This window comes from Lissotriton helveticus, chromosome 1_1 (genome assembly GCF_964261635.1).
Source record: "Lissotriton helveticus chromosome 1_1, aLisHel1.1, whole genome shotgun sequence".
Classification (NCBI taxonomy): Eukaryota; Metazoa; Chordata; class Amphibia; order Caudata; family Salamandridae; genus Lissotriton; species Lissotriton helveticus.
Genome location: NC_136057.1, coordinates 887632704 through 887657352, shown reverse-complemented (window position 1 = coordinate 887657352; position 24649 = coordinate 887632704). Strand labels below are relative to the sequence as shown.

Genomic DNA, 24649 nt, shown 5'->3' with positions numbered 1-24649 from the left:
TTGTTAATAACGTAGCATCCTTGTGCTTTGTGCAAGTTAAAATAATTAATGTTTGGTGAATGCTGTTTTGAATTAATGTGCTGAATATGTATAGTTTTCCATCTTAGGCAACCTTTTTTCTACAGTGCTGAGGAACATTCAGCATCAGTGAAATTTACAAAGTGAAAATAATGATGTCGCAGGAAGTGACGTGTATTTTACTTTTCATCAATAATAGGCAGCAGAATGATTACATCATAAAACGTGTCCTGATTACTTAATAATTGGCACGAGGTGCAATGATAACATCATAACTAATGGCGGACAGGTTCCTGATTGCCTCACAGTTGACCGGTGGTAACATGATTATTTCATACATGATGACAGAAAATGCACCACAATAAATTGCAGTGTCGTTATTGCATCATAATTAGTAATAGCTAGCACCATGATCACATCAGACCTAATGATAACGTTTCCTAATTATATAATATTTTATGGCAGTAGGTGTCATGATTACATTAATTGATAGGGGGAGACTTAACGGTATCATAATTAATAATAGGCAGACCACGAACACACAGAACACTGAATTCCTCATGAGTTAAGACCGAAAGTGCCATGATTACGTCATAACTAATGACAGAAAGTGATCTTATTACATCCAAATTAATGACAGAATGTATTATGATTACATTACTTAAGAAAGGAAGTGCACTAGTGCAACAACGTAAGCAATGCCAACAGGTGAATGCCTTCGAAGAGAACTGAATGAAAAGCCAGCGAGCTTCCAAATCTTTTGGAAGCAACTCTGTCTCACCGTTACTGAACACAGCCCCCAGGGAACACCCCCCCACACACAAGCTTGGGAAGGCAGCACGTGCCGAGGCGGACACTCTTTTCCCTTTAATTTACAGCCGCAGCTATTCTAGATGGCCTGGGCTGGCTGCAGCAGGCATTTGAAACTGAAAACATCCAGGCACGACATTTCTAAGAGCAGATGTGAGGCTGCACTGTCTGTCTGCAGTGCAGAGCTGTAGCTGATTTTGTGTTACACAGCGAGCCAGCGTAATCAGATTGGTCCGCACCACCCGCACTCCCCTAGTGACGCCACTGCTCCAGTGCAGCTCTGCTCCACGGCCTTCGTGTCCTAATCTGTGCTCGTCCGATGGGGCTGGGACAGTCAGGTGCACAGTTGGGTGAATGAGCCATACAAATAGGAGCCTACTGTGTCAGGCCAGGCCTAAGTGTTGGGAGAGGGGCTAGCTGTCCCGGGGCCAGCAGCGGGGCTAAAATAAAGCTGGACTCAGTCTCCCACCTCAGATTGCACTGTCGACATTTATAACAGTGACTGTGACCGCCGCACAGTTTGAGGTGGCACAGATGGTTAGAAATAGTAATCTTAATTTTACGGCAATCTAAAATCTTGGCAGCTATGAAGGAGTGCGGGAAAATCCAGGGCTTTAAGTGGGACGAAAAAACTGTGGGGTCTCTCAAAGGGGCGTGGCCAGTGTAATTAGGGGCGTGGCTTAAAACACACTAAAAATCTGTGTTTAGCATGCCATAGTGTGCCGCCTGACTTGTTTTTTGCTGTTTCGGTCATGGCATCCAGCTATGTGATACAATGCCTACAACAAGTAAGGACTATTGGCTTTGTCAATGGTTATTTGTTGCATAAGATATATAAGCTGCAACTATGGCTTGTATATAATATTGACAAAGCATCCAATTAAAGCCCTGGTGACCCTACCACAATGCTCTTGCGTTTCAGAAAGAAGGGAAATCCAGAAAGAAAATGACTCTTTAAAGGATTTCCCTTCCGTTCCTACACAACGCTCTCACCTGGCATGACGTCATGCCGTAACTTCTCTGCTAATGAGAAGTGAGCAGTGTGCGCAGCGCACATCGATGTGCAGCCTGTCTCGAAACGGGTCTCTATCGGGCTTTGGTATACATCCTGGCACTTTTTTCCGGACTGCAGTGACAGGAAACCGCTGTCACTGCAATCTGGGGGAAAAACAGACCTCCTGTGTCAGGGCTCAAAACAGAGCCCGATAGAGACCCGTTTCGAGGCCCCCTGAAAAAAACTGCCGGTGCTCAGACCCCTTGAGACCCGGCCCACTTAAAGCCCTGACGGTGCATTCGAAAATGTGGATCCTCTTCTCTCACACCGCATACACACGAGCTTAGTTTGCAGGACAGAAAACAGGGACACAGAAAACAACAAACTGTTTGTGGCAATTACAATGCGCCCAACGGAAACCCAAGTTGTTACAGGCTGACGACCTTACTGTATGCCAGGGATGGGGTTTCGTGGTCACTGCTTCTCAAAGGGAACACGGCCGCATTCTCAGGTCTCGCTCGCCTAATGCTTTTCCTTCCCCCGCGTACTTCACACTGAACACAAATGCAACGTCCAAGAGAGCATTCCCCTAATCTGCCATGCAGACGGAATACTCGCGCGACGCACCAACACATGGAATGCGACACAGTACTGTGTCGCGACGCACAGTTTGGAAAGCTGTGCAGTAAAGAGTAAGTGAGAGGTGCTCAAGGACTGTTGTATTTATCATAAACAGGCCTTAACATACAGAAAGTATTAATCTACAACAAGACATATACAAGCTCCTTATGACTATACCATACATTCATGTACTCAGGATGAACCCTCACCTACCTCTTGTAGTATGCTTAATCTGTGGGTGCCATGTTTTGCACCGGTACGCATTTGAGATAACTACTTTTCATTGGTTCCACAGTCTCCTAGCTATTGGGATCTCTAGTTTGGACGAAGTTATGTCATTGATGTCAACATTTCAAATCAAATCAAAAAAGCTTTATTCGATTGTAAAATTGTGCAATCATAAAAGCAGTACATACATCAATATAATCAAAAGAACAATATAAAAAAATGTAACTCCATTGGTAGCAATCATTTATGAAAGTTAAAAAAAACAAATATAGTCGGGATAACAGACTTGAAATCCACATTTAATTAAAACACTAAGCTCTTCCTATAGGACACCATCCTTTTCAGAAACATCGGAACTTTCCAGATCATAACAGCATTGTCCAGGGTTTGCAGTGCAATATACGCAGGTCGACAAGTCCTAAATCCCATCATTTTTTACATTGGTCGAATCCACACTTTTGTAATTTCAGAGTAAAAACCGCAAAAATAGATAACATGGATGGTGGATTGACTTGAGCAATCATCACAAGGACAAGCTATCAGAGTGCGACTCCAATTATTCATATTAGGAAAGCTAATGAGTCTGTGAAATATACTGAGTCGAAATCTTGTTAGTAAGAACCTATCAGACCCTGCTGGAACTATGGCTAGATAAGGCTGTATTTTAAAAACACTTAAAATCATTTGGTTAGCTAGTACCAAGGGTTTAAGACTTTCTGTTGTCAGCCACATCATTTCCAGCATAGTAATACCTTCTTTTTTCAGTTCCTTCCTGCTTACTGAGTGCAACGATTCAGCGTCAGTAAAATACTCAGGATGACCCAGATTATGCATAAAATTATAAACATAACAAAACCAGGGAATCCTTAACACATTTTCCAATTAAATTTTTTTAAAACATCCCTATTTAATGTGGGTTTTTCTTTAGTCCATACACGATGCCACAATAAAATTGGCTCAAGTTTAATGATGTCAGTCAGATATGTTAATCCCAATTCTGCATGACATTTGTGGGCAGGTGTTGTTCCTGGTACGGACAATAAATATCTTACAAATTTATTTTCCACTACTTGTAGGGAGTAAGTATTTGCAATACCCCAGATTCCAGATCCGTAAGTTGCGGTGGAAGTAAATTTTGCCTGATAAATTTGTGCAAGTTCCACTGGTGTCGTAGCCCTAAACTTTTCGTGAACTGGGTGAGTGCGGATATAGTATTAGTAAAACTGAGTGTTTTAAATCTTATTGCCTGTGCCCACATGTCCTCTTGGTGGAACATAACACCCAGATATGAGAAAGTTTTTGTTGTGTCAATCTTTTGATCCACAATGAACACTTCACAACATTTTTTCCTCCCCACACCACAGCTCATTACATAAGTTTTAGACGTGTTCACAGTTAGTCCTAAGTCCCTCATAAAATCGTTAAAACTCTCTGTAAGCAGACTTGGGTTCTGGACATTAAAACCGCATCATCGGCGTATAAAAGGGCAGGGATTGGACGACCATTGATCTTAGGTAAGTCAACATTTTGCTCAAGTAATGCGCCCTCCAAATCATTTATGTACAAGTTAAAAAGGAATGGTGCGAGGACGCATCCTTGTCGGACTTCCCTACGGATTGGAATGGGAGTTTTAGTCCCACCCTTAACATCAAAACAGACTCTGGTTTGGCATTACAATAAAACCGCCTTAAGAAGTGGATAATTTGATGATCCACACCTATCCTTTCTAAAATCTCCCACAGTTTAATGTGTCGTACCGAATCAAAAGCAGCTGTCAAATCTACAACGGCTAAAAACAAGTTACCATTTTTGACACAAACATATTTTCCCACCAATAAGGCAAGGTTAAGAGACTGCTCAATGGTGCCCACTCCTTCGCGAAATCCATATTGTAAATCGTAAGAATCTTATTATAAGATGCCCAGGCTTTTAGTCTTACTAAAATTACACAACCTAGGATTTTTGTCATGGATGTCGAGTAATGAAATGAGCCTGTAGCATCTAGGGTCTTGACGGTTTCCTTTTTTAAAGATGGGAACTATAATTAACTCTGTCCAGGTTGCTGGAAATGGTACGTGGCAGCTAGCATTCGCTACTTGCGTAACAATCGGACCCCAAAGAGATAAATTTGACTTAAAGAGGTCACTGGGGACCCCATCTGGTCCGGGCGCCTTTCCTCCACGGGTATTGGAAATTGCCATCAACACCTCATCTAAGGTGAATTTAAGGTCAGTATTAAATGATTTATTACTTGATAAGGTGTCGTTGTCAGGCTGATCAATCCCCCATAAGACCTCTGTAAAGTGCCCAACCCACAGCTCCTCTGAAATGGCATTTTCAATAGAAGGGCCCCCGTCTGGTTTCAGAAAAGGCGCTTTTAACGCCTTCCAGAAGGCACTACTATCCCTACCTAAGGCAGCCGAATGGAGGGACTCCCAGGCTTCCTTTTTCAGGCTGTCTCTTCTCCCCTTAATTGCTAGTTTATATGTTCTCCTTGCCTCCCTAATGGCCTCATGATCTCTCGGGATAGTGTGAATATTTTTTACATTTGTGTGTGCTTTCGTACATTGTGTGTCAAACCAACCCATTTCTTTTGACCTCATGGATCTATGAACAGAAAGGGCCTCCCTCACAGTGCTTGATACTGACTCAAAAGCCTCTAGAATGCTACCTGGGCCAGCAAGATTGCTAGTACAAGTATCGAATTCATCTTTGCACTTGGTCACCACAATTTATAGAACACGTTCAGGATCAACCATAGCCCATTTCAATGTGTAGCCATTCGTTCTGTCTAGTGCCAGTGACTCCAAAGGCAGTGGAGCAATTTTACCCCTTTTTGAACTTTTAAACATCCTTTAAATGTTGCGCACAGTGGGAAGTGGTCACTCAATGATATGTCTCCTATGTGAAATGAGCTAACTTGAGCGGCATAGCAGTTTGACAGCAACAGAAAATCAATTGTAGAATATAGGCCCCACCCACTGAAAGTATACCCCATGGGTACTGGTTCCAGGCACATTTCATTTACAAAGCCGAAGTCCAGGGTGCATAACATCTCATTTAACCGCTCTCCGACTTTTGAATGAGTAAAATGCGTGCAACTGAGCCCTTCCTCCTCTTCAAATCCACACACATTTGAATCAACAATAGGACATAAACCTTAATTAAAATCTCCTAAGAAAAGGATCCTAGTGTCAGAGACACTTTTATGCCATAGAGATTGAACGTCAGTTATTAACTCATTAAAAACTGCTTCTACATCAGACGTTGGAATGTTATTGTACAAATTAATCAGAATAATTGATCGCTTGCTATCTATCTTAATATTAATGATTTGGAAAAAGGCGTTATCTAGCCTGGGTTCAATTTTACTAAAATTTAAAGTGTTTGCAATATATGTACAGAGGCCTCCCTTTAGTCTACCTCCTTTACTATCTCTTGCCTCAGTGTGTATGGTTCTATACCCGTTAATATGTAGTGGATCTCTAGCCCATGTCTCTTGGAGGCAGAGAATATCATAACTTTGGATGAAATCACACCAAATTGGATTTATCCATTTTTGGTGTAATCCTGCTTTGTTCCATGAGACAAGTTTGCAGAGGGTTTCCTCTCCTATGTTGTCCTTGATATATGTTGGTCATTTTGACGAAGCAGGGAAGTTATCAATGCACATTACAGGTTGCATACCTTTTACGCTTGTGACTCCTAATATAGTTAACTGGTTGTCACAGGGCTGTAATAAATGATTGTAGTCACGGTCCAATGGCCCTTGCCGAGATGTCAACATTTATTTTCTCTCTTTGTTAAACTGTTAGACCTATTTTAAAGATTCTAGGTGGGTGAGCACAAAATGTTTTTTACTAATATCTCCCAACTACAAGTTTAACAAAAGGCGGGCCAAGCAACAAACACTTCTCTTTTCCATGAACTCATTACGGTGCTTGAATATTGCCCCTGCAGAATCAGTGTCTTTCCCGGGAATATAGGTATGCGCATCAAATGTTGTGAAACAATTCCTGTTTCATAAAGCATGTTCACCGGCCTCAGAAAAAGGAGGAGGGAGTATGAGGCAGACCTCGCATCAGGCTATTGGAGTGGTTGTAGGTATGCAGCTTGTTTCCCCAAGGCAAGTCGTGGTAATTGCAACCCGCACCATAAATAAGACCATGCCCATGCTGCCAAACCACACTCACAACTGAGGGCCCGATTCTGATGCAGGTTGGAAAACTTCTTGACCGAATCGGTTTGGAAATGGTTTCCGACCCACTCGGATCAGGAGAGTACGACCGACGGAGTACGATGCATCCAGATGCTTCCCAATACGATTTGGTTGGACTCCCATTGACTTCAATGGGAGCATATGTTCCTAACTGCATCATAATTGGGCCATCGGTCGGTAAGACATGTTTCTGATCTGATTTGGAAGGAGCAAATGCCGTTAGGAGGTCTTCCTAGCCGCATCAGAATCAGGCCTTAGGTGTGAATGCTTTCCTAACCGCATCAGAATCAGGCCCTGAGTGGATGTGGGCAGCGGGAGTGTATAGGCCTTAAGACCCCAAACTATATGCCCCCACACCAAAGCGTATCTTGCCTCCCTGCAAACAAGAATACATTAGTGGTGCTGAGGCGAGGACCTACCGGCCTTTAATTCTCTACAACCCCCATATGTGTTGCATCTTGTATGGGAAATTTGCAGTGCAGTGGAGGCTTAAGAGAACAGCTCTTTGCTTAGCCTGGATGTCCCGCTATTCTTAAAATGACAGGAACTGTCACTTTATAGCTGAGGTACGAACTTTTACACAAAAAAAGATGCATATATTTTGGACTGTTTCACTTTCACACCTTAGACTATTTATTTATTTATTTGTGGTATTTGTAGAGCGCACACACTCATCCCCAGAGGGGTATCACAGCGCTGATACTGTCACACGGTCAATAAACTAGTATGCTAGGGGAGGGTCAGATTGATAGATCGGGTTCCATTACACTGGAAAAAGCCATGTTTTACGTTTTTTCCTGAATCTGAAGTAGTCGCCAGTATGGCGGAGATCCAGGGGCAGTACATTCCACTGGGCTGGAGCCAGACAGGTAAAAGAGTGGCCTCCGGCACTAAATGTTTTGATTAGTTTTATTTTAGCTATGGCTAAATTTACTGATCTCAAATTTGGATCAAAGAATCACAGGGCCAGAGTCATGAAGGGCCCTGTGAGAATGGCAGAGAAGCTTAAATGTTGCTCTCTTTCATATGGGCAGCCAGTGCAAGGTTTTTAGGCAGGCAGACTGCAGAGTCACAGCTTTATCTGTCTTTGTTGAAGATGAGTTTTGCAGCTGAGTTTTGTATCACCTGTAACAGAGTAAAAAGATAGTCAGCCATTCCCATGTATAGGGCATTCCCAAAGTCCAATTTACTAGCAATTAGGGCTTGGACCACGGTTCTGCACAAGGCATCTGGAACCCAAATGAATAGTTTTCTGACAAGTTTGAGCAAGCCAAAGCATCTGCCACAGGTGGCATTGACTTGTTCCTGCATGGACAGTGACCCATCATTGAGGACTCAGATTTTTTGCTGCTTTTTTTGGCTCAGGCGCGGTACCCTGGGATGCAGGCCACCATGATGCATCACCACCGTATAGTAGAATTTCCATTTTCTCGGCATTAAGTATTAAGCAATGAGCCATCATCCAACTGACCACCTGGAGTCAGAAAGATTTTTTGGGGGCTTCTTCATAGTTCTCCCCTATTGGGATGACCAGTTGGGTATCATGTGCATACGAGCACGTCTCAAATTCCCACTTTTCGACCATTGTGGCAAAGAAAGTGGTACACTTTGAGAAGTGTTGAGCTCAAAAAAGAGCCTTGTGATATGCCGCATTTTTAGTTGAGGGAGAACGGAGTCCTTTTACACAGGAAAGATCCAAACCATTGTAGGGCTGTAGAATGAAGCCCTATCCATTAAGTTTTTTTTTATCATTTGGCTGTGCAAGTCGGTATCAAATGCTGTGGAAAGATTTAGTAGAATCAGGGTAACTTCTAATCCAATGTTGTCCATAACAGCAAAAAGGATAGATTATGTGCTGTTCTTGCCTCTAAATCCCATCTGGGAAGGTCTAATAGAATGTTGATCTCCAAAAAAAGCTGTCTGCTGGCTATTGAGAAGTCTTTCAAGGACTTTGGACATGTACGGAAGCAAGGAAATTAGGACGGTAGTTAAATAGAATAGATACATCTAGTCCTACTTTTTTAAACAAGGGGAGAATCAAGGCTTGCTTCCAGGAGTCTGAGTAAAACAGCGTTCATCAACGAAAAATGTAAAAATGTTGTGAAATGGTGGCTCAGGATGGAGTTTTAGGCAAAAAAAAATGAAATGGGGACGGGTCGAGGGGAGATCCTGACTTAACTTCTAATAACATTTTCTCCACATGTTCCCTAGATACGCTAGCAAGACTCCCTAAGTGGGCTCTTGCTTCCGGGAGTGGCCCTGACTGGGTCCAAGGCAACTCTGTTGGGGGGGGTTGGGTATCGAAAGTAGAATATATTTTAACGATCTTATCTGTGAAATAATTAGCGATTGCTTCATAGTGATGGGCTTAAGAGTTGATAACTTGTGATAGACTGATGGGTTGGGACAGTTGTTTTACAATTTTAAAAAGTTCTCTAGAGGATCTACTACTTCATTCTAATCTCCTGACGACTATATCATGGCTACAAGTTGTCTTAATTACACCCTTTCTGCTGTGACAGTTTTAATAATGATTTAAGGAGCAAGTCAGTTGTCTTGTTTCCTTCTATATAAGCCTTTTATTTTTATAGATGCAGCAACATTATGGTCTATTAAACCATACACAAGAGATGTTGCTGTACAGCGTGCACCATGAGCTATTTCAATGTGCTCTCAGATATGGTGATCATGGAAAAAGAGTGGAGAACAGTAATTGCGCTGTTTGGTCAAGTTTAGAAGCTGGGATTGAAACCCGGTTTCCTGATTAGACATTGTGCAATTCAGGTCATGGGTGGATATTGCATTATTTCCCCCTTCTGCCCTGATGCCACCTTGTCTTATGCCTCTTATTCAAGGTATTTACTGTTGTCCTATATGGAACAACATTGTGGTCTATTAAACCCTGTTAAAGAGGTTTTTGTATAGGGCACATCCTGAACTGCATTATTTCAAGTTGCTTTCAAATGTAATGATGACTGAAAAGGAAGCAGAAGCAAGAGAAGTAATTGCCCTTCTCTGTCATACATTGTTCAAGCTGGGAAGCTGTACTTGAAACCAGGGTCTCAGGGTCAGGGCCTGCAGCTATGGTGTCCTGGATCAATAAAAGCTTCTGACTTGCCTTAACATGATATTAAAGGACATGTGAATTACCCTTTATATTTTTATAGTATGGGGAAACAACAGTGGAAACACCTCTCTTCACAGAACAGGTCTACACCTTGTGCAGAAAAAGTGCAAGCATCACTCCTTCAGAAGACGGGTACAGCTAGTGTGCCATCAGGGGCGTAACAAAGGTCACCACAGAGCTGGGGGAGGGCATCCGCACGGTACCCTGGCCAGTGGCGTAACGAAACTTGAGGGGGCCCCCCTGCAAAGTACATGGAGGGGCCCCCCTCCCATTCTCCGTGCCAGTCTAGAGCTTTCAGGCCAGCGACCCGCCATACTGCAGGGGATGCGGGGCTATTGTTATGCCACTGTCACCAAGACAGCCGTTATAAGTAACACTGGATGGTGGAGTCAAAGGTTGGGCTTAGTCTGCCAGCAGGCTATCATAGGTGGTGGTCCATTCATTACAGGGTCCCTGCCATCAGTAGGCCGGGGAAGTTTGCCCAATTTTAGGTGGGTTTCCTGATGCAGACTCCTGTCATGATATACAACATCGGGCACACTCATCATTCAGTTTAGACAAAAGTGCATCCACTGCTCGGTCTCTTTCACACCTCCTTCCTCCCTCTTGCTTTCTATCTCTTCCATTCCATTATTTCTGAGCATCCTATCTTTTCTTCATTCACATCCCAGTCTTTTTCTTTCTATTTTCTCTCATGTTTATCTCCAACTTTTTCTCTCCCATCACGTCAAAATCATGCCACAATGCTTTTTCTATCTCTTGTCAGCAGTGGCGGCTGGTAGAATTTGAAAGTGGAGAGGCGTAAAACCAGTGAATTATTTATTGTGCGAGTGAGGCCAATGTTTATGAGGGTAGGGATCGGGGGCTCTCCCTGAGAAAAATCTTGAAAATAGGTGTATTTTGGTGCTAGTTTCAGCAATATTACTGTAATAAATGGACAGAAAAATAGAGCTCTTATACTAGATTCAGCCTGTCATCCTTCCTCTACCCAGGATGTAGTGTTATGGTCAGGGTTGCCATCTTAGGAACTGGGGAACTAGGTTAAATACTCAGGATGACTATCCTGTGTTTCTGGGGAAATCACTTAATCTCACATGTGCCTATAAAAAAATTAATGTGACCTTTTGTAATGTAATTAGTACCCATGAAAGCACATAATTACTTTAGGTCAAGTTTGCACTGTACAAAAACTGAACAAAGAGGTTAGAAACAAAGCCTTAACATAGTGAAAGACAAATAGATACCAATTTAGTGGCTAATTTGTACAAAGGGAAACCAGAAAATATGTATAAATCATGGCTACCACACTTAGGCAAATATTTTATTTCACCAAAACTCAATTTTCTTCCTTATCATGTATAAAAGCACTTTTAAATATGTGAGTTCAGAATATCAGTTTTTCAAAAGGTGTGGCTAAAAATCAAAAACAAAATATTCTATAACTATTGGATAACTAATCTCGTAGCTGGAAAAAACATCTTTGAAATGAAAAACAACCACTGCACAAAGCTGACTGCCCTATAACTGACCAGGAGTAAGTGCCAAGCGTAACTACTAGAGAATATGCTTTCAATGGAAGCTTATTCCGGCAGTTTTTGCTTTATTAGTCATGCGGCTGACCTATTACTATGAATGATCTGTTTGCTGCATGCTTAGAGTAAACACAGAGCACAGTGGTAACACAACTGGATGCCGCCAGGATGAAACATTGCATTAAACCAAAAAGTGAAAATACAGCAAGATGACTCTTCACGGAAAGCATTGCATCATTGACTATTTACACCTCAGTTCTTTCAGCATTTATTAAACTATTGGAATCAACCGTCCTGGCTCTTAAGGACCCTCGCAATTTCGCTATTCAAATATTTAAATGTAAGCCAGAGCAGCTTATTTATTATAAGTAGACTAGTATTGATTGCATACTTTTTTAAACGCACTCTGCACTTTTCTCTATACCAGCTGCATTCATGCTAGAGGAGACAGACAGCAACAGTGCTGCGCGAAGTGCAGGTACTTTCCCTTTCAAATTCAATTGAAGGCACTCTGTACCGGACAGTACATACCTAGTTAAAGCATTGACCCAGGCCACTAAAGTTTTAGTGTATCCCATTTGACCAGGCTTCACAGCCACGCACAAAGCAGCACGCACATTTCAATCGAAAGATTGTGGCTTTAGGGATAGGGTACAAAGAATTTCGCAGCTAAGGCAGGAAGACCATCCTTACCACTGATATTCGTCCCATTTTTTAAAGCGACAACGTTTTCCAGAGGTCCACCGCTCTACTCAGTCCGACCTGAACATGTGCGCATTATTTTAACGAGTGTGAGAATTCTCAGCATATTGTTTAAAGCAAAAGTGGCAACATTACTGGACGCATGCCTTCTCAGCTGCGCCGCATGCACGTTCAACACAAAGAGTTTTAAAGAAGGACATACATAGAAACAGGCCACAAAAATATATATCAAATAAAAAAAAAATAAACTCACCATCCGTAGACTACGTCCCGACTCCCGCCTTCCTCGTTTTGAAGTCCTGCAGCACGTCATCACAGGAAGGCGGCAGGCAGCCTCCCTCCCCTCCACCGCCGCGTTTTTCATTGGTCCGGCCGGCTGCCCCAGGCTACGTCATTTTCTCGCTGCCCCAGGCTACGTCATTTTCTCTGTATGCTGCTGGAGCAGCATACAGAGAGAACAGGGAGTATGAGTGTGTGGTGTTATGCGAGGGCAGGGGGCAGTGGCTTGGGGGAGTGGCTTTCCCACTGTAGTTAATACTGTCTGTTTGGGCGGCCTCAGGCTGCCCAAACAGTCAGTATTAACAACAGTGGGCAAGCCACTCCCCCCTGCCCTCGTGTAACACACCGCCCACTGACTCTAAACCAGGAAGCAAGTTCTGCTTTCTCGCCGTGCGAGAAAGCTGAAACAAATCACAAGGCAATAACTACCATTTTTTTCTGCCATCTCGCACGGCGAGAAAGCAGGGGGGGCGGCGCCCAAACGCCCCCATGTAGAAACCGCCACTGCCTGTCAGGTATTTACCTCCCTTTCTCTGCTCTTTTATGCTCTCTGCTTTGTATTTCCTTCAGCCAATTTCACACCCTCTCCATTCCCTACTTCTTTTTTCTCTTTTCCTCTTTTATACCCACCCTCTCTTCCTTATCAGCTTTCCAGCTGACCTTGCCCTTATGGCACCTCTTGATTTCTTTCCTGCATACTTTCTCACTGTGTCCCTTGATTGGCGATTCCAGTGCATTCTTAACTATCTCTATGCTCTTCATCAATCCTGTGCAGACCTGGAGACTGGATGTCTCTTGAGCTCACATTGCCCTTCTTCTTCCTCATACTCTCCCAGGGCCCCTAGCTTCAAAGGTTATATTTATTTACTCCAAAGTCTTCACTGGTGTCTCTATAGAGGCCAGATTGTGCCTGTTACCCAGTGCTATTTGTCCTGTCTCCCGTAGCGCCCACCAACACAGCTGATCAATGTATTGGGTGACAACACACAAAAACTGACGCTGCACCTTGCCACACACAATTTGTCCAACTACCTTTTCTAGCAAATCAGTGCTGTTTGATTAAAATGTTTGGATCTCTCTATCTCGCTCTATCTACATACATACACACACACACACACCCACGCCCTCACACACATACAAAAAGGCCACTGATGGAGTAGAGGACTTCGCTGGAATGGGGGACATCTCTCTACCACTGACCCACCACAAGCCCTTTTTGTTTTGGGCCATGTATAATAGCCTTGTTCAAATCCCTTCACTTTCCTTATCACTCACATAGCATTCTAGTTGTAGTCTGTACAGTGACATAGCTATGTTGTTGCAGACTCTTCTGCAAACAAAAAAAAGCCCCCAGCAGGTCAATACCTCAAATACAGAGACATCCACATTGACACAACTCTCAAAACCCCAGGCATATTCCAACATAGGAAAAGGTAAAAAAGAGCACGAGGGGCATCATTTAGGTCAGCACATTGGCTGTAAGAGGATGTACACTTTTCTTTTGGTCAGAGTAGGCTTATCAACATTTTCCGTCAGTTGTGACATTAGTAAACCTGGTCTTGGAATCTCTCACTTCTGCCTTTTAATGTTTGCAAATGCATTGGTTTTTACACTCTGAAAATAAATGGTAAAGACCAGGCAGGGCTGAGGTTTTCAACACATGCAACTGTCTGTTACCATTCTTGGACAGATGTATTTAAACAGTCCATTGTTGTGTTTCCTGGATGCTAACAACTCGCTCTTGCTTCTTTTCCAACCTCCACGCCACTACCTCACAAAGCCATTTACTGATAAGCACCACTAAGGATCAAGACAAAATCACCCAAAAAAAATAAGCTGTATTCCAACGACACACCGTCTTCCCAATAACTCACTTTAAAATACTCTGCAGAGGGCCGATCCATTTAATGTTTGCCAAAAGCCCTTGAAACAGACTTCACAACCCGTCCAACCTGCTAATGTTCAGAGAACAAGTGACGGATCTCCAGCCAACACCCAACCTTCCACCATGTGATCCCGCTACTCAAGACTCACTAGAGTCCCACATTCCTGGTTTATTGATAATCAGCCCAAAACTAAGACCGGACTCTTTCTCCAACCTACCTGCAGAAACAATCCAAGGTGTCTTCCCCAAATTTTTCTAAATCGACCAAGACAAAGACAACCAGTGACAAACCTAACCTTTCACACTGTGCAGCTTTCTCTTCCAGGGTGTCTGAGAGACTGGCAGACAGACGCACGTTCACGGTAGAGTGAGTCTCAGCAATTCTCTTGTTAATTGACAGAGACAAGGCATTTGATCAAGTGCACTGGCCTTTTTCTGTGGGAAACACTGGATAAGGTGGGTCTGGGTACAGGATTCAAAACATGGGAATTGTGCAACTAGTCTAGCCCCGCATCTCGGAAGCTGAGCTGGACTTTCACTTCATCCAAAAGAAATGGACTGACATTCTCCACAAAGTGCACACCTCCTCATTCTGTGCCTCAGGAAAAGAAGCAATACTTAAGGTGACACACTATTGGCACTACACCCCAGCCAGAAGGTGAAATGGAAACTCAACAATCCTAATGGCTGTTAACACAACTTTGGCCACCCAGACACACTCTGTCCCAAACTCAAACACTACTGATAGGCCGTCTAAAAGATATCAATGACATTTTTTAAACAGATATACCATGTCTTTCTAGTTACGTCCTACTGAGACTCCCCAATGTCCCAACACACTCTCTACACTCTAACAAAGGGAAGGCAATAATAATGGCTTTTTGTGGGGCAAAACATGTCATTAAAGCCAAATGGGATCAAGAAAGGATTGGGTCCATGTACTAACTGGCCTGGACCACTCTAATTTTGAACAACAAAAAAGATGGCCAGCTAGTTTGTTCAAATGTAATCACGCCACACTTAACCAAAGAGTCTTAAGCGGGCATACTTTCATTTAGTAATTTTTACTTTTTTGCAATATTTTTTAAGGAACATTTACATATGTCCAAATATCAAGATACTCAAATAGCAAAATTCACATAAAACACCATCTTACGCAAAAAACATTATACAAACATAAATGCAGGACATAAATGAAAATGATTCATGGGTACACCATATACGAACAAGGGAATGAGAAGATGCCTCTAAACATTCAATTCGTGGGGCACCAGTCCTGATAACATAAGAACAGACAAGCGACCATTAGCTTCTTTTCTTGCTGGCCTGCTTGTTTGACTGTGCTGGAAACTTTTTAATTTATTTACAAGGGTCCAAAATCAGGTGGACAATGTCCTCAATTTGTTATCCTGAAATACCCTTCCTAGATCCTGTTCCAGCACAGGGTCAACGCGTTTCGAACCCGAGTGCTTTTTTAGGGGTTCTCCTTAGGACATGGACTGGAAAATGGCCTGTACTGTTACTTTATCAGTATCCCCAAGGTGACTGTGTTGGCTCTTGTAGTAGCAGCGATATTCTCGCGGTAATTTGCGAAGCTTCGCCGTGGTGCACTGTGGCTTGTGTGGAACCCGGTCCTGTGGGCTTCTTACTAGGATCGTGTCCTCATTCACTCGTACTTTTTCATCTGAATGGCACTTCGTTTTGTTTAATCCGGGTTTGGTTCCGTTTGTGTTGGCTGCGTTCATCGGCCGGTTGGTTGCTTGCGTTTCGGGCGTTTGGAGACGTGCACTGACGCCCGAAACGCAAGCAACCACGCCCGATGAACGCAGCAAACACAAACGGAAATCAAATCATCAATGTATGAAGAGTTATTAGCTTGGTAAATATAATCCCTGACACAGAGTTAGATTTTAATTATGGAATATGCAGAATGGTCCATGAGCCTTAATGAAGGAACCTTGATCCTGCTGAGCAGTCTGAGAAGGTAGCACTGTTCGGAATTACGGCAGTGGCTGATCAGACCAGTGTGAGCTATTTACACTTAACTAGAGAGCTTCAAACGATGTGCTCGCAATCCAGCACATCACACACGCACTGAAAACTAATAACCAACTCATGTAAACGCAATACTTTTCTCTTCTCCCTCCTGGGTTTCCGTTATCTAAGTTTCTTCTGATGTGTCTCCTTTACCCATTGTTTGGGTGGATTTCTCCTTACGCATTATCGGTCTTTAGCAAAGTCTTAATACTTTTCAGATGCCTTCTCTCTTTGTCTTTCACTGGCTCTCTGTTTTACTTTTTCACTCTCGTTTTCACTCTCTTTGTGGGGTTCCCGGTCCCTTCCACCCATTTTCCTATTTGGGATCTTGTTACCCTACATTGATAACGCTCTTTCATCCTCTTTTTCATCATTTTTATAACCTCTCTCTCTGGGCTTGTTTCTTTCACTCTTTCTGCCTCCCTGGGACCCATTATATTGCTCCCTGAGGCCGTACTTCATCAATCTTTGCCCCATCTCTCAATCTATTTGAAGAGATTGATTTCACTCTCTACTAGGCTGTCTAACATAACCTTTTTCTCTTTGTTCATCTATCCCCCCATCCCTCACTTTATCTATCCCCTGACAATGGTCCACCCAACACAATCTACCATCTCTGATTTCTTTAATTTACTCTGCACAACATATTTTGATGATGTTCAACAGAACGAGAATGTATTCTTTTACAGAGATCCTTACAAAACTCAAAATTCATTTGGTCTCTCTCCCTCATGGCTTAACTGCCTTTCTCCCTCATTCTCAAGGGTGCAACGTTTGCTCTTATGGGTCTCTTTCAGTCTTTATGTGATTCTCTGGGTTTCTCTGGCTCCTTTTATACTTTATCTTTGGAGCTTTCTTTTGCCTTTTGATCTTATATTCTTTCATACTCCAGAGTGTTTTTTCCTAAGTACAAATTAATACATTTTCCATAGCTCTACTCCTGTTTTCTTTCTCCCATGCACACATTTGTGCTCTTTAAACATTACTTTATTCCTCTCTGTTTATTAAGGTTTCTCAGATTTGTGGTCTTATATTTTCACTGTTACTCTCAAACACTGTAAAGTTATTTCACTCTCCTTTGGTCTGCGGAACTCTCTGATAACCTGTTCACCTCAAGACTCCTCTTATAATTAAGTGTTTCTTCAAAGGCATTACTGTACACATTTACCGACCTTAAAAAGATGAAACTATGACTTGGCCTAGTTGAGATTCAAATTCATGAACAACAGATCACAAAACATGTCTTCTCTTTTGATCTCACTGTATTTTCTCTCTCCCTTTCTTCCACTCTCAAAGTCTGCTTCTTCTCTTCTTAGTTCTCTCACCCTGGTCTCTCTCTCTCTCTCTGCCTCACTCTCATTCTTTCCATTTATCTCCTTCTCATTATCTTGCTCATCCTCTGTTTTACTTTCTGTTTTCCTCCCTCTCTCGTTCTTCACCCCCTATGCTCTGCTTCTCCTGTCACCTAATTTTTTCTCTGGCTCGTCACTTTTGTTTCCCCTCATACTGTTACACTTCTCAATCACAGGTTTCCCTTCTCTCATTTGGTTGCTCAGATGGCTTCGCTCTCTGCTCTCATTTCATCTTCCACTCTGTCTCTTATATTTCTCCCTGAGAGTTCAGACTTCTTCATGTGTAGACGTCTCTGCACTTGAGAATGAATCTATAAAATAAGGTTAGAATCCCATACCGGTGAAATACGTTAAATAACTCCAAGAGCTGCATCACCTTATGGATAGGCAGCATTCAAATATACCACTGCATATAGGTTTTAACAACATAATGCCATCTGAAAAATAGAAATTGCAGTTTTTTGCCCCTACTTTCAAATATGCACTGGCCGGCGCTTTGTGTTCTTTGGTCCTCTGCAGTGTTTACCATGGAGCTCGGGTCAAGGAACCTTTCTCCAGCACAAGTGCTGTCCCCAAATGGACTGCTGTGAATCTAAGCACATTTATAACATTGTGGTAAAGCACCGGGACACTCTTGTTGAGTAGCCGTGCGCTATATAAATAACATTTTAACATAACATTAACATAACAGTTTTGGCATCCCCCGAAAAATGGAAAAGACTTTGCTCCCCAGGAGATACTGTATGTACAGACAACAAACTTTAGTTTAATGCCAAGTAAATGTCTAAGTTTCTAGAACAATAGCGCCCACCTTTGTTTACCCTGGAAAATCACTGTCTTCCTTAGATGTGTTTATTTCAACTTTCCACTACTGGTTCATTTTTATAAGTTCTTCTAGCTTTTCAGGGAAAATTTCCATATAGCAATTGAGATTGGGAGTGGTGAGCACGGGCGGCTTTAGGGCAGTGCGAGTGGTGAGGCCGCACAAGGCGCTGACCAGGTAAGGGGAACTGTACTCAGGAGGGGTGTTGTGATTAGCAGCTTCTTACTATTTAAAAACGCCTGCTGCAGAGTTCCTTATGCATCCAGCTTTCGGGCAGCAATAAAAAGATAACTCTTGTAATGAATGTTCCTGCTAGAGAAATAGATCGGAGTTGTGTCTAGTGGCAGTTTTAACTTGCCATTAAGTAGCATAGAGGGTAATATGCCTGCTGCAAAACAGATCTATATTTTTTTAGGCTAGATGAGTGGATTAGTAAAACCAGCCGTTAACAGTGCTTTAAAACAAATGAAATGTATGTGAGAGAGGGGCTATGGAGAGATGAGGGGCACTTTTGACAGATGACAGTGAGGGAATCCGAAGAGGAGGTCATTGGAGGAGGACACCCAACAAATACTGTAGAATTGGGCACCACCAGAGCTAAAGCAGGCCCTGATGGTGAGTGATGAACTGACAGCATTGCATGGGCCGAAAGTGCCTACCCTGCCTTCTCAGCACCTCCTCTAAAGTGTCTTGATTATGAACTGCTCTGTCACTGGATGGCTGATGCTGCGCCACTCACTTATAAAGCATCACAACTCCTGACAAGCAGCCAGAGCACCATCGCGATACAGCCTCTCCGAAATAATATACAAATTAAACCACTGCTCATCTCTGCTGCCCATCTGCGGCCGTTTTTTATTTTTTCTACCTGCCCTTCAAGTTTCTTTCTCTCCAGCGAGTGGAAACAGAGAGGTTGGTGCACGGCAGATATGAGGAAAAACGCTGATCTGAGCAGTCATTGAGTAAAATAATGCAGCCTCCACAGGCAATCAAGGTGAGCACCACTGCACTGGCTGCACCACTGATAGCTCTTCCCCTGATTTTTTACCTACCAATGCATCTCACCAGATCCTGTTTTTTTGTGTGGAGTTTTATATAGGGCGAACTAGACCTCAGGGTATCAGAGCGCTTTACATGAGCACCAGGGAGATTAAGTAATTTTCTCAAAATCACAGAATGTTGAGCGTCCCTGCCGAGACTTGAACCAGGTTCCCCAGCTCCGAGGTCACCCACCCTAGCCGATAGGCCACATTCTCTCCCCATAGTTTTACACAATCTACTTTACTCTATGAGTGCTAATACAATGTTGATTAGTGCTTCAATTAAGACTAAATCAGCGAGTGTTGGTTAATACATTCTTCAACAGGAGCAAGTCAATGTGCATACATTATAAAGCTTTGCATTTTGCATACCGATAGGATTGATGGCAAGAAAGCCCTGCCAAAGACTTTGCCCCATAATTTCCCATTCCGTAGCTCACCAGCGGGACCAGCCTCCTGCACAGGAAACTGCAAAGGGGGGTTGGGTAAGTTGGAAGGGGTGCTTTTGCACCCCAATGTTCCGACAGCAATGGTCCCTGTTCAGCAGAAAAACATCTGCAACACATTCAACAATGTGGACCATTGTCCGCTCGAGTCACCCAGCAGCAGATAGGTCACAGGGAGTCAGATGCAATTCAATGGCTAAGTGCAGACTGTGGAAACCGGCAGCCAGGAATTCAATCCTTTTACACGCTTTACCCCATGTGTGAACCTGAGAAAATGGATTCATCGCTTTATCTCCCAATTGGGACAAATAGAAAAAGACGGTTATAATGGGACGAAATACGTGCCCATTTTTTACTTTCCATATAATTGCAATGGGGATTCGATTTAGCTGACAAGATAAGGCAATCCAATGTCTTTGCCATAAAAAGTCAGTTGAGGGCTTGCAGGACGCTGACTGTTGAATTAATGGACTTGTTTTTTTAATCACGACTCCCCTACTTGGAAACACAGTGTGATCTTAGGCAGAATGATATAGTCCCATCACCACCACTCTTCAGGAGATGTAAATACTTAAAATAATAACTGTACCATTCATGTATCCACAATGTTATGCGCTGTTTCAAGTGACTGTATGTGCATTTGCAGTAGAGCTGCAAGGGTGCCATGTGCCTTAATGCTAGCAAGGAATTGCCCCCACCATCAGGCATGGGAGTAAAACCCAGCTTTAACAGTGGTAGAGTGGGCCCTCACACTGTTGGGCCTGGTGCGACTGTACCTGCTGCACTTTGGGCAACTGCAACCAGTGCATTTACAGTTCCGGACTGCACAAGGACAGCCCCTAAGAGCACTGTGCAGATTCCTAGATTACACAGGAAGAACAGCTTTATAACTTGCCTCGTCAAATCTCTAACATCTTCAAATGGAACCCCTTAATATGAAAACTGCAGTTGAAGAAGCATTGCCCTGCACGGTGCAACTGCCTGCCGCTTCCCTTATGTACGGATAGATGGTGATCCCCACCTGGACCGCACACCTTGATTAAAACAATGAATTGTAAGCAAAGTTATAGAAACTTCGTTATTCCCCACAAAAATTAGATGGGGTTGGCAGGCACCCATCTCATCTGCCCCTGTCCACTCTTACCTCTTTGCTGCTGGCACCACACCACTCCTGCCCAGGGCAGCAGCAAGAAGGCAGTCCTTTGGTGAGACATCTCCGACAGGTAGGCAGGGTCCGACCCTGCAGCAGGCAAAGCATGATGATCACCAGCAACAACCCCTTTCCCCTGGATTTACAACTCTCCTGCTCTTCTGCCACCCCAGCCCTTCCCACAGCTCTCTCCTGTTCATGGAGGTGCAAACATTTTCCTGCTCTAGTCAGCATTGTGCTGCCTATTCCCTTCTCAGACCCTCGAGCAGTGCCCCGTGGAAAACTCTCTCTCCGAGAGCCCCCACCCTGTCAGGGGCCTGGCGCGCACTGACTGAAGAGAAACAGACTGAAGAGAAACATTGTCCTGGGTCAGCGAGGGGCTCAGACCAGGCTGCAGACTGCAGCTTCTGCTTCCGAGCCTGTCTCTGTGTGACAGCTCTCTGCAGATGAGCTGAGGGGCCCCCATTCATGTACTGGCCACTGGGGGCCCCCCCGCACTGCGTGGGCTGCGGGGGTGTTTGTTACGCCCCTGACCCTGGCCTCAGAGCTCCAGAGTGCCCCTCTATGCTCTTTGCAGGTGAGCCACCCTCAAGCTTTGTTACACCAGTCGGTACCATCAGCACAAGCAGGTACACATTGGAAAACAGCAGTGCAAGCTTTAGTTCCTGACAAAATAGGGACAGCATGGCAACAGCAAAGCAGGCTTCACCCTCTCACAGAAGGAAAGAAGTTTAAGCTTCCATTACTTCAGAAAAGATCCAGCAATGCAGAGTTGTACAAACTTTCATCGCTCACAGAACCAGAACGGTTAGGGCAAGAGTGACATGTAGGTTACAGACAGAGGCTTCAGTGGGTTCTTAACTCACTGAGAGGATTGTATAGGTGGATGAGTGAGGAAGTAAATATGCACATTTTGACACCACTTTCATTCAGGGGATATTCCAAGCCAGCATCTTGAAAATCCTGCTGCCGACACTGAGACCGGTTTCATTGATCCTTTGTTTTTTCACATGTTAAGAGGTTGCAGTAACCGAGTAGGTCGTTGTTATTTGGAACAGCCTCTCCACTGCCCAAGTATCCAGGCTCTGGACAGGCGCGCGGGTGTCAGTCAGTCTCTTTGAAAGGGTGCTGAATTCGCGCGCCTCAGGCTGCGGGCACTCCCAGCCTCAGTGCTGCAGATGTTACATTCTGGCCACCAGTGCCCAGAATGCAAAGCCAACATCAGGAACAGACGAGTAATCAGAACTAACGTGACAGCCTGAGGGCTTTGGCGGCAACACCCTGGAAGCAACAAAAACAAGCAGGTCTTGAGAGAAAGCGGGATAGATATCCGCTCTCCTCGGAATGAATGAGTGCGGATACTTTGCCAGTTACAAATGCGGGGCCACAAGTCCTAGGGCTCACCGAAAACACTAGATGAGTCACCTTATTCGTGAGTCAGGACAACGTGTGATCTCTGGATTATCGCGAGACAGCACGGGCGGGTGCACTGTGGAAAGCATCCATCAATGTGTGGAAGGCCCCGGTTACTTCAGCATGAATGAGGCACCTGCTCTTCAGAACAGTCAGATTTAGACCGGCGCTGCAGGATTATAAACTACTTGGAAGCCCTTGAATCGACTGTACATCCAGTTCTAGGGTCACAAGACGCTTTTTGTTGTTTTATCTATTTCCAATACACGTGGCTTTGTTTATATGAGAGAAGGGCACTGCTTGGCCCAAAACATGGGCTTCAAACGTCTCGTCGCAGAGCAGTGCAGCCGCCTGCGGGCTGGAAGCACACATGGCTCGATATGAAATGATTTACATAAAAAAAAATCATTAAAAAAAAAATTAAATGGTCTTACATAGGTTAGGACTGCCCTATATGAACACGGCGACAAAGACTGGAAAACAACTGCTTGCTGCTAGGTAGATAAATGCATTTATAGGAAAAAAGTGTTTATTTTAGAATTTTTGAATCAACAAAAGATATCAAAATAATATAGATACACCTAAAAACGGGTTGTGCGCGAGCCACTGCCGCCGATTTCTCAGTTTCCTACCTTCATAAATAATATAGCAACCGGTTCTACCAATTAACTCAGTAGTGCTCATTTTATCAACTGAGGAAAGATGAAAGGCTGAGCAGAGTGACTGGGATTGCAACATGCTACTTACGCACTGTGGGGAGCTACCGGCGCAGATGTTTTACCTGCGTTGGAACCTGTGGCCGAAAGTCCCAAAGACATGTCTATCCGGCGCACAGGCCACGCATGTGTTTTAAAGGTTTGGAGCCTGGGGGTGTGACCACAAAGATCTCCGCAGTGGGCGTATCACGCCTCTGATCCACTACAGATGTTTTTTTCTCTAAGGAGACATTTGAAATTAAACGTGAAACCCTGTCGCTGTGCCTCAGAAGACCGCTCCCACGATGAGGGTTCTGGAAGTGCATGGTCTTTTTTTCCCGTAACTCCTTGGGCGTGCCCACCATGCAGCAGAAACAAAAACGAAAAAACAAAAGTGCGGTGTGGAACATTGAAAGTTTCCGTGCCTGTTTTCACAGATGCTCAGCGCGGCGGTAGTGTCACTGCAGACAACGACTTTCAATTGAACCAATTTGGGATGAAAGACCGACGTGCCACAACACACGGGCTTTCTAAGTCCTACCGACTCCCTTCCTCGGCGAGAGTGCACCGCAGAAGACGCCAGCGTAGGGACCGTCTACTCACCGATCTCTCCGTCCACATCCACGTCCGTCTCCCCGTCCTCGGACACCCCTTCCAGCTCCAGCAGGACATCCTCGTTGTCCAGGTTCATGGCTGCTCCCTGCAGAGGGATCCCGCCGCTCTCCCAGGACTTGAAAGCGCAACAGCCTGCTCACAGCTGGAGAGGGGTGGGGCCCTGGGCGGGCAGGAAGAGGCTGTCAGGGCGGCAGGAGGGGAGGCTGCCACGGGCGGGAGGAGACTGGGGAAGCCGGACTCGAGCAGTAGTCAGTAGTCAGACGAGGCAGCTGGGATGGAGAGGAGGGGTCAGCCCGTGGCGAAGAAAACTAGAGGAGGAGCGAGACACCAGATTCAGTATGTGGCGTAACAGCCGGAGCTGCCGGTTTTGGAGCTAGGGATCCGAACCAGGTTCAAGTCTTGGCATTCCCTCACTCTCCTGTTATCATGGTTAAATCTACCCCTTCCTCCTAAAAATGAACGTGGTGTAATGGTTAGAGCTGCAGCCATGTTCAAACCTCCACGTCGGCTCAGCATCCTGTGATTCTGGGCAAATTACTTAACCTACCCCCGTGCCTAATGTAAAGCGCTTCAAAACCTTTGGGTCGTATTCGCGCTGTATAAAACTAGACACAAAGCCAGAGAGAAATGTGCTAGGGCCTAGGGATGCGTGGCATCTCCAGG

The 24649-nt window shown here is 44.2% G+C and overlaps 1 protein-coding gene across 1 annotated transcript in view; it reads right to left on the bottom strand.

The window, feature by feature from the left end:
* ANO6 (anoctamin 6) overlaps positions 1-24169 on the bottom strand; it is a 445002-nt gene extending 420833 nt beyond the window's left edge. Inside the window, exon 1 of the mRNA XM_078675703.1 lies at positions 23975-24169. Coding sequence (XP_078531829.1) covers positions 23975-24062 — 88 coding nt within the window. The 5' untranslated portion in view covers positions 24063-24169. The remainder of the gene's footprint in view (positions 1-23974) is intronic.
* Between the last annotated feature and the right edge of the window lie 480 nt (positions 24170-24649).